This window comes from Medicago truncatula, chromosome 8 (assembly GCF_003473485.1).
Source record: "Medicago truncatula cultivar Jemalong A17 chromosome 8, MtrunA17r5.0-ANR, whole genome shotgun sequence".
NCBI lineage: Eukaryota > Viridiplantae > Streptophyta > Magnoliopsida > Fabales > Fabaceae > Medicago > Medicago truncatula.
In genome coordinates, this window is record NC_053049.1 from 49,009,230 (window position 1) to 49,019,766 (window position 10,537).

At 34.1% G+C, this 10,537-nt stretch overlaps 2 protein-coding genes, 1 long non-coding RNA gene and 2 other non-coding genes across 6 annotated transcripts; 3 read left to right on the top strand and 2 right to left on the bottom strand.

Moving 5' to 3' along the window:
* The first annotated feature begins 528 nt into the window (after positions 1 to 528).
* LOC11411170 (uncharacterized) lies at positions 529 to 4,074 on the top strand. The gene is made up of 5 exons (XM_003630977.4): positions 529 to 1,153; positions 1,987 to 2,136; positions 2,780 to 2,878; positions 3,016 to 3,162; positions 3,747 to 4,074. Exons 1-5 carry the CDS (start codon positions 620 to 622, stop codon positions 3,879 to 3,881), a joined length of 1,065 nt encoding a protein of 354 aa, XP_003631025.2. The 5' UTR covers positions 529 to 619; the 3' UTR covers positions 3,882 to 4,074.
* A 694-nt stretch (positions 4,075 to 4,768) lies between these two features.
* Positions 4,769 to 4,963, top strand: LOC112417634 (U2 spliceosomal RNA). The gene has a single exon (XR_003008235.1). It is a non-coding gene; the product is annotated as a U2 spliceosomal RNA (small nuclear RNA).
* A 1,543-nt stretch (positions 4,964 to 6,506) lies between these two features.
* Positions 6,507 to 6,701, bottom strand: LOC112417635 (U2 spliceosomal RNA). The gene has a single exon (XR_003008236.1). It is a non-coding gene; the product is annotated as a U2 spliceosomal RNA (small nuclear RNA).
* On the top strand, positions 6,687 to 8,794 carry LOC120577335 (uncharacterized). Of its 2 annotated transcripts, none has more exons than XR_005643390.1 (3): positions 6,687 to 6,809; positions 7,619 to 7,695; positions 7,788 to 7,895. It is a non-coding gene; the product is annotated as an uncharacterized lncRNA (long non-coding RNA). The 2 variants fall into 2 exon arrangements; XR_005643389.1 differs by lacking the exon at positions 7,619 to 7,695 and adding an exon at positions 8,664 to 8,794 and having other exon boundaries at positions 6,690 to 6,809; positions 7,788 to 7,836.
* On the bottom strand, positions 8,552 to 10,537 carry LOC25502284 (uncharacterized). Its single transcript, XM_013591924.3, has 2 exons — positions 9,479 to 10,537; positions 8,552 to 9,313 (listed from the first exon to the last, which is right to left on the bottom strand). Exons 1-2 carry the CDS (start codon positions 10,504 to 10,506, stop codon positions 8,575 to 8,577), a joined length of 1,767 nt encoding a protein of 588 aa, XP_013447378.1. The 5' UTR covers positions 10,507 to 10,537; the 3' UTR covers positions 8,552 to 8,574.

Sequence of the window (10,537 nt, forward strand, 5' to 3'; positions counted from 1 at the left end):
GTGTATTCTAGCAATTGTCTGTAGGAGTTGTTAACATACACCCACTTATTTTTTAATAATTGATTTAAGGGTTCTGCTAACCATTGCCTGACAATGGTTAAGGAAGACAAAAGTAGCATGTTTGCATTGGTTTCAACAACTTTTAAAAATTTAAATTTATCACTTTTCACCATTTTTCAATGTTATATTTATATTTTTATCCCCTTATCCAATGCTTCAAAGACAATAATTAGAATTCTCCTCTAAATTTAGTTGCCCTCCCACTACACTCCAAATGAGAATCATAGATTAAAGAGAAGAGAGAGAATTTTCAAAGTTTATATCCTTTGATAAGTACCATCAGTAGTTTGGCTTGAAAAACACAAAAAGAAGAGAGCCTAGCTGCCAGTGATTGAATTGAATGAATAGTATATGTATATGTACACAATTCCAGTAAAACAAAGATAGGACCCCACCTTGACTAATAAAGGCCACCCCACCCCACACACCACAAATATTACTTTTACTAGTATTAAATTAATCTCAAAACTAAATAATTATATTCCTCTGCAAAAATCAATTTCCAAAACCCATTCTTGTTGATTCTTCTCCAACCAAACCAAACCAAACTAAACCAAACATGTCTTCTGTGACACAAGAAACAAAAACAGAACAACAACATATGAAGTGGAGAAAACCACCCAGAAATCAAATCAACAACAAAAACAAACCCATTTCAGAAACAGATCCTAACACAAAACAAATCCAACCTATTATCCAATCTACACGCTCCAAGTCCACAATTTCATCTCTGCTTCTCTCCAATGAAACAACATCACAACAACCCATCAACAAAAAGATCAACTTTTCATCTGCAGCAGCTACCTTCAGAGGTTTAGGATGCACTGCCGGTGCTTCTCAGCAAGTGTCGGTGCCGGCAGTGATTCGTGCTTCAGCAGATTGGCCTCATCAAGGGAAGAAAACCAGAAAAAAGAAGCACAAGAATAGTAATGATGGTTCTTCATCTTCTTCTTGTGTTGATTTTCAAGATGTTTGGTGTGGTCCTGGAATTGGATTTTCAGCAGATGCTGCTGCATCTGTTGATTGTGTTGTGTCTAAGAAGAATGTGTCTTCAAGAGCTAAAATTGATGTAGACAAGATAACTCACAGAGAGGTAGTATTACTATTTTTTCATTTTTTTTTTTTACCATTTTGAAAATTGTGTTGTTCTTCTTCTATGGACATTTTGGTTAGATTGCATTAATGATGTTTCCCTTTGCTGCACATAATTGATCTTTTGCATGCATTTATAATGTACAAGTATGAATCATTCTAATCACCATTTTATTTCTATTTATTGATGCATTGAACTTTGAAGTTTGTTTTTTTTTTTAATATACACTATAAAGTCATATCATTTGTTCCTTTTGTTCTAATATATGTTTGGGAAAAAATAATAATAAATGTATCTAGTAGTTTTCATGTTTATATTTAAAGACATTTTTTTGTTCCAATGGGTGCTTATAATTAGGGAGAAGTGAGTATAGACAGAGAAAATTACTCTATACATAATACATGTATGGGCCTGAAATCTTTGATTGTTTTCATGTTGGGCTGTTTTTTGTTTCAATTTAGAGTGCATGTTCTTTAAGTTTTGATTATTTATCATAAAAATAAGTTCTTTTAAGTTTTGAAACTATACTTTGAATTGTTGTCAATGTACTTTCCCAATGCGTGCACGCAGTCTTTCACCTAGGTACATACTATATGCAAGGAGAAGCTTGTTCATTACTGCAACACATTTTCATGTTGAGTAATTAAGTTAGTCCTTGACTGCATCCTTTCCTATATATAAATTTGTTTGTTGTGATTTAGATAGACATCCATGATTAGTTTGGATTTTTGTTTGATTTGTGCATGATTCCTTATGTTAAACTTCATCACCATTTTGGTTTCAAATTTCGTAACATGATTATATACTAAACTTGATCATAACTATATTGGCAGCCTTCATCTTCCTTCCGAAGGCGCACTGCTGTCTACCCAGAAACCTTCTCTTTTCCAGACACCGATCCTGACATTTTCACAGCATGCTCTTTTGGAACTGCAACATACCCTCGTCATATCAGAGATCTTTCGTCTGATGATTTTTCTGAGGTATGCTCATGCTCTTGTGTATTCTTTCATTAAGTATTCTGATCTTTTTTATGATTCTGATTCATAAAAGCTAAGCAAAATCTGATCTCTTTGTATCAAAACATGGTGATTAACTCTTTCTTTTGAAACGATAGCTTGCTGATCACTACAAGTTACTTAAGTACTTTGATCATTTTTATGAATCTGATTCATAAAAACTAAGCAAAATGATAACCTGTTAATCATTCAAGTTACTCTGTGTTCTGTGTAGCACTTGAATGTATTGGCTACTAAATTCTAAAATTGGATTGACCTGCCTTTAATAGAATTTACCAAATCTTGTTTTTAACATCACTCTTGTTTTATGACAAAATTCAATAAAATTAATGTCTACTTTAAGCATGAACATTTTATGGTTTTGATATATAATTTGGAGAGTTAGAATCTTGATTGCAATTTTTATGTCAGGCTGCATGATTTTTTGAAGAAGTAGGAAAAAGAATGTTGAAAATTTCCCGGCATGCTAGTTTGTAGATGATGTTGATTAAGTCAATCTGATGGTGCTCGCTTACAAAATTGTGTTATAACCGATCAAGTCTTTGCTAAGTTATTATTGTAGTTGAAAGCTAATTTGCATATTCTCATTATTGTTGGAACTTTGAAGATAATGGCGCTTCAAGGAAGAATACTAATGGGAGGACGATTCAATTCACGTGATCTTTACAGAGATTGGAGACTAGATGTTGATAACATGTCATATGAGGCGAGTTCTTTCTCCAATAATCAATTCTATTATTTTTCTATTTTAATAATTACATCCTCAAGCTGTTGATATGTTGTCCAGTACTTGCATGCATCGTAATTTTATGTTTGCGGAATTTTCTATTTTGGGTTTGACAGCAATTGCTTGAGCTCAGTGAGAGAATTGGTTATGTGAATACTGGACTTAAAGAAGACGAGATTGAACCTTACATAAGGAAGACTAAGCTTCAGTTTTCAGATGATGCGTCAAAGCATCAAGTAGACAAAAAGTGCAGCATTTGCCAGGTAGCTAGTTTGTAAAATTTAATCGGCATAAGTACAATCACTCTATTTTGCTTTATTTGCGATTTTGTCCCCCTATTTCTAAATCCACGATTTTGATTCCTCAAATTTAAAATTGACCGACCTTTTCAGTCTACCTATGTATTTTGAGGCTGAATGTTGATGATGTAGTAAGTGAGATACTTATGTGGCAACTTAGTTGATTATATGACACAGGCTAGGTAGATTCTCACTCTTTTTGAGCAAGGTAGATTCTCACTTAATCTTTTTTCATCAAAATATACACTATTAAATTATTAATCAATGTCACAAAAACAACTAAATTTAATACAAGACACGTCTAAGTGAATTTTCACTCAATAACTCATTTTCATGTCATCAAATAAGTTGCCGCATAAGTATCTCACTTGTCAATGGAAAAAAATAACCAAAATACATAAGTGGCAGTAATATCAGACATTTTGAAAATTGTGGGACCAAAATCATGCATGAATTTAAAAATGGAGTGTTCAAAATAAAAAACAAAGCATAAAATTGCATTGGAGCCAATTAAATTTACGATATTCATGTTTAATTTATGAGTACAGGAGGAGTTTGAAGCAGATGATGAGCTTGGGAGGCTTAACTGTGATCACTTGTATCACTTTCAATGTATACAACAATGGGTTGCACACAAAAATTTCTGCCCTGTGTGTAAGCAGCAGGTTGCAGCTCGACACTGAGTGAAAAACTCCTATGTTTTTTTTTTGACATTCTCATCCTAAAATTAGGTGTATAATTTTTTATATTCAAAATTTTCATATTTTGGTGTCAAACAACATTTCATCTTCCAAACTTTTAGCCTCCTTGTTGAGGAGTCTGTAATATATGTTATTGGATTAAGGTTTCTTAACAATGGATTTATTTTATGCTTCATCTTTAGATCATCCTTCTAAGGCAAATACAGTTCTGATAAGCACAATTCTGATCCAACTAGAGTAAATAAAGTTAACTAGAACTTATGGGGAGATGAATGAGAAATTTTTATCTGCATCACAAGAGTACATGCATTTGTTGGAGTCAGACTTATGCAACGTGAAAAATATTGCTTCTGTTGAGATTGCAAATTAAGCACATTTTTTCTCTCATAAGAAACTTTATAAGGTTTTTTGATCAACCAAACATGAATTTTCAAATAAATTCCTGCAAATAATTTGTTGGTTTCATTATGGCCTACGTATGTATTTATTTTTATTTACTGTGATTGATGATAATGTTATAGGAATAAAGAAGAAATTTGTGGTGTATAAGTGAATTTACATATATACTAAAGCCCATGAGGAATTAATGGTTGTAGTGGGTTCAACAAGTGAAAATAAACAGAAGATAGAAATGTGAAAAAGATTCGTATCGATGCACTCAAAATGATGGATACTACTCGAAGCATATGATATGAGTGCAACAAATTGGAAGAAAAGAAATGAAAAATAAAGGAAAGAAGAAAGAGTTAGGAAGTGTCTACCAAGCAAGCTGGTGTTGAACAATACTAGTTAGTCCCACATCGTTTGTTCAAGAGAGATAGAGAGTGGACGAGGGATATAAAAGCAGAGGCGAGCCCAACATTCAACTCATACCTTTCTCGGCCTTTTGGCTAAGATCAAGTGTAGTATCTGTTCTTATCAGTTTAATATCTGATATGTGGCTCAATGGGTCACATGATATTAAATTACTTTTTTGAGGGGGAGAAGTCATCACAATAGCTTGCTATTGAACTTCTTGAGTGTCGCTTATGCGTTGCACTATTGCATAGGCTGGCGCACCCCACCAATCTTAGTTCAATTATTAATTAATTGCATGCATTGGTGTACTTTACCAATCTTAGTTCATTTTTGTTTTAGCTGCTAAAAAGCTTCTTATTGGCGCTCCCGTATTTTGTAGTTCTTATTTTTCATATAATCTTGAGTAGTTAATTTAAAAATGTTTTGAAATGTTATGTTATATTTTGAACCATGGTATAATAATATACAATACATAAAAAAAAAAAAAGAACTACTTTTCTTATAGTGCGGGTTAGGAGGGGAGGGGTTTGAAAAAAAAGGTAGTAGCAATTAGAAAAAACAGATGATATTAAGAGGGGAAGGTTTTTGGGGGTGTATTTTTCTTCATGATTCAAAATTCTCCTCATTTAGGGAACTAAAAAATTGTATTGGAGGAAGGTTTTGAGGGATTTTGGAGGGTTTACATGAATTCTTTAAATTTAACCTGTTTTAATATCTTTTAAAAAATGTGATTTTTTTTTTCTCTCCAATTTCCCCTGTATCTCTAACCCTCAAAAGCCCTCACTTCTTAAAAGGTTTTAATATCGTAAAAAGGTTTTTGTGGCTTAGAACGATGGGGGTAAATTGATCATAACCGTTATGCAGTTAACAGAAAAATTTGACGGAGGGGGTAAATTGATTAACGTTATGCAATTTCATGGGGATAATTGAAGTTTTGTTAATTTCAAGGGGGTAATTGACGAAACCTATAATTTCAGGGGGAAAATTGACTATTTACTCATCGTTCTAAGCCACAAAAACCTTTTTACGTCTTGTATTCTATAGTCTCGAGGATATTCTAATTTCAAGTCTTAATTTTAGCATCATGCTTGTTTTGTTAGTATTTCTTTTGTTTTGAGTAGGGACCCTATGACGGAAAAAAATTGGTGAAACGGTGGGGACTCTCTGAAACTTTTGAGATGCAAAATAGAGAAAAACGCATTAGTTTTTACCCTTAGATTCTGCTTTAGGTGAAACTACCAAGACTATGTTTGGGAGTTTGAAGGAGAGAAGAAGTGAGGGCTTTTGAGGGTTAGAGATACAGGGGAAATTGGAGGAAAAAAAAATCACATTTTTTAAAAGATATTAAAACAGGTTAAATTTAAAGAATTCATGTAAACCCTCCAAAATCCCTCAAAACCTTCCTCCAATACAATTTTTTAGTTCCCTAAATGAGGAGAATTTTGAATCATGAAGAAAAATACACCCCCAAAAACCTTCCCCTCTTAATATCATCTGTTTTTTCTAATTGCTACTACCTTTTTTTTCAAACCCCTCCCCTCTTAACCCGCAAACAAAGTCTAATAATCGCACTATAAGAAAAGTAGTTCTTTTCTTTTTTTATGTATTATATATTATTATACCATGGTTCAAAATATAACATAACATTTCAAAACATTTTTAAATTAACTACTCAAGATTATATGAAAAATAAGAACTACAAAATACGGGAGCGCCAATAAGAAGCTTTTTAGCAGCTAAAACAAAAATGAACTAAGATTGGTAAAGTACACCAATGCATGCAATTAATTAATAATTGAACTAAGATTGGTGGGGTGCGCCAGCCTATGCAATAGTGCAACGCATAAGCGACACTCAAGAAGTTCAATAGCAAGCTATTGTGATGACTTCTCCCCCTCAAAAAAGTAATTTAATATCATGTGACCCATTGAGCCACATATCAGATATTAAACTGATAAGAACAGATACTACACTTGATCTTAGCCAAAAGGCCGAGAAAGGTATGAGTTGAATGTTGGGCTCGCCTCTGCTTTTATATCCCTCGTCCACTCTCTATCTCTCTTGAACAAACGATGTGGGACTAACTAGTATTGTTCAACACCAGCTTGCTTGGTAGACACTTCCTAACTCTTTCTTCTTTCCTTTATTTTTCATTTCTTTTCTTCCAATTTGTTGCACTCATATCATATGCTTCGAGTAGTATCCATCATTTTGAGTGCATCGATACGAATCTTTTTCACATTTCTATCTTCTGTTTATTTTCACTTGTTGAACCCACTACAACCATTAATTCCTCATGGGCTTTAGTATATATGTAAATTCACTTATACACCACAAATTTCTTCTTTATTCCTATAACATTATCATCAATCACAGTAAATAAAAATAAATACATACGTAGGCCATAATGAAACCAACAAATTATTTGCAGGAATTTATTTGAAAATTCATGTTTGGTTGATCAAAAAACCTTATAAAGTTTCTTATGAGAGAAAAAATGTGCTTAATTTGCAATCTCAACAGAAGCAATATTTTTCACGTTGCATTAAGTCTGACTCCAACAAATGCATGTACTCTTGTGATGCAGATAAAAATTTCTCATTCATCTCCCCATAAGTTCTAGTTAACTTTATTTAATCTAATTGGATCTTATGAAATTCTCTAACATCATCATTGTATTTGCTTACCATTATCAGAATTGTGCTTATAGTATCAAATTTTTGCTTACCATTATGAACTTGGAAAATATGCAATTCTAATTTGCCTTCCTATTCTTCTTTTTTTACCCATGCAAATGTTTGATTTTCATAAATTTTATATATATGACAGTTTTTAATTCATTCGTTTTTCATTTTAATAATCTGATGTATATTTATATAAAAAGGCTCTATTTGATACTTAGTTTTCATATTAGAGTACAGATACAAACATATGCACGTGGAAATTTAAGGTTCCAAAGTGAAAGTGAAAACTGCGTGCTGGAGTCTGAGGGACTTTTGTATGTACTCAGTATACATACATTGTGTCATTTGTCTCACTTTGACAATTATTGTATAAATATATTTAACTTTTTTAAAATATTGGCTGCAGTGAAATCCTGATACTATAGAGAATCGTGGTCAAATGCAATGGATGCGAGGTCAGTTACAGTTGTAGAGGTATTGAAAACTCTGATGTCTCAGTCTAGATGGTAGTCGCATACCTTTGTTTAAAACCTTAAATTACTATCAAAGTAAAATAGTATAAGCTACAAAGAGTATCAAATTATACATTCATAATACAACTGAGTTCTTCAGCATGTTGAACGAACGGTTATAGATTCCTTTGATGCTATTAAGAAAATATCAGGGCACACAGCACCCAATCTATGTCATGTTGATTATGTTCTATTGCAATTTCCATTTATTAAAAGTAATTTTAAAGTGATGAAATAGTTCGCAATATATAAATCACAGTACTAGTTTGGTTGAACATCAATCTGACAACCATCAAGTGTGATCAAATGCAATGCTCTTGAATGATGACATAAATTGATGAGCCACTAAATTCAAGTTTTGGACCTATTTTCATTAATTTACTCGAACCACACGTTCGCGTGCTAATAGAACTTGTACATACTAGTATATAATATAATAAATAAAAACTAATGGCAGTAGCTTGCCTTATTGAACTGGATTATTGTCATAGATAATGGCGTGACAGAAACTAGACTGAAATATATGATCTTACATTAGATTCACATTCATATAGATAATAGTCAGAGGCCTTAGTTTTTCAGAAGGAAGATCTCAATCTGATATATAATTAATCACTAAAGAATGAACAGGAAGTCCAATCAACCCTCAATATCATGCGACACAATGTTCTCCAAGTCGAATTATACTTGCTGTGAAGTTCTGTTTTGCTGCTGGATGTTGTTGTCTATAGGAAATTGTTTTGAAACATCTAATAGTGCTGCTACAGCAGGTGCTGGGGTCATGGATTGGTACTGAGGAGGTGCATTTGCATTTGCGGGCTGCTGTTGTGTGTAGTATACTTGTTCTTGCGTAGCTCCACCTCCACCATATTCATAACCATAAATAGTCTTCTGTGGTGGATGATGAATATTTTGAGATAAACTCACGTATTGCTGCTGATATTGATTAGAAAGAACTTGAATAAAAGATGGATTTGATGCCATAGGAGTTTTATAAACACTTGGATTCACCTCAGGTACAACACTTTGTGGTATTAGTGGCATAGTTGAAGCTACGACATTTGTGTCAGATAAATTGGATTGTAAAGCCATGTTGTATGGTTGTGTCGATCCATGTCCAATTGGCATTACATAAACAGGATACTGATGAAGTTGGTGTGATTGTGATGGTGGGGCATAAACTGGGTAGTAGGATGACAATGGAACTTGACCTGTACCTATAGGACGATGAATATAGACAAATTGATGTTGTTGATATGTCTGAGGTTGCTGGTTTTGATTCAATTGTTGTTGGGGTGGGGTGTAATCAAGATCCTTTGCTTGTTCCCCTTGTTGATTTTGATCAAATACTTCACTTTTGATATTATTTGACAAAGTTGTATCTTTGTTGTCCACACATGCAGATGCAACACTGCTATCACTTTTCACATAAACCAAAAATCATATCTATCAAATAACAACATCAAAATGTGGAAATATTTACAAGAAACTACTTGAATAAACTTTATATGACACTGCCTTACAAAATTAAATTAAACAAATAAAAATTTGCATATAGAATAGATTTATGATAGTTGAATATTACCTTGCTAGTGAATCTGGAGAAGGCAAACCAAGGCTAGCTCCGGTGGTCCTTGGTTGAACAATGAGCGACGGCAAAGGAGGCTTTCGATCATCGGACACAACCCTATTGATGAAATCATAACCAGCACGGCCATCGTGACAATAAGAAGATTCAAGAAAAGGATCGTTTTGCTGCTTCACATTATCAAAGTTGTTTTCATGCTGTTGTTCCATCCTAAGCCTCTGCTCTTGCTTCACCCCGCTACCATCATCGTCATGATCAACACGAACTCGAAGATTAGCAATTGAATAATTAAACATGTTCTTCTCCTCCTCCTCCTCCACAGGCACTGAATAATCAACATCAATCAAATGCTCCTTGATAACATTATTATTAGTATTTTCGTCATTACTTGAAGCACTAATATCATAATCATCGAGGTTGAGGAGGCAGTTATCAACAGCAGCTGCAGAATCTGAAACAACACGAGACAGAATCCCTGAGTTGTTGAGAGCTTCCACAAACCATGCATGATTATAAAAGTGACCATTTCCCATGGAAACAGCAGTATCTGGTTTTGAGAAGAAGAGGAACAATCTGAGTCGAGAAGGTGAAGGAGAAGGGTTTGAAGACAAACGATCATACTCATCTATCATATTCTGGAGGTCTTCATCAGTGGAAACAGTGATGAGGTTGTCAAGGTCTTCATTGGGAAGATGGTACTTGAGAGTGAAAGGTCTTCTTCCATGAAGGAGAGTGCGAGAGAGGTGAGAAAAGAGGTGTGATAAGGAAGAGTGACGGTCAACGGCGACGATACGAGTGTCGCCACCGACGTAGTAGAGGGAGTTGTCACGTGGCATGATGTGGCCGCCGTAGCTGCACATGAGGCGGAGTTTGGAGCCAGGCACGTGAGGGATGAGGAGGAGATCAGATGTGTCATTATGATAATGATGACGAGGAGAGGAAGGCAGTGCTGACACCGATTCAGGGAAAGGGAGAGGGTGCTGTTTTTGTGATATGGAGATGGAGGGTGATGATGGATCCATCATATTGCATAATGAAAAGTATCTATGGATTCAA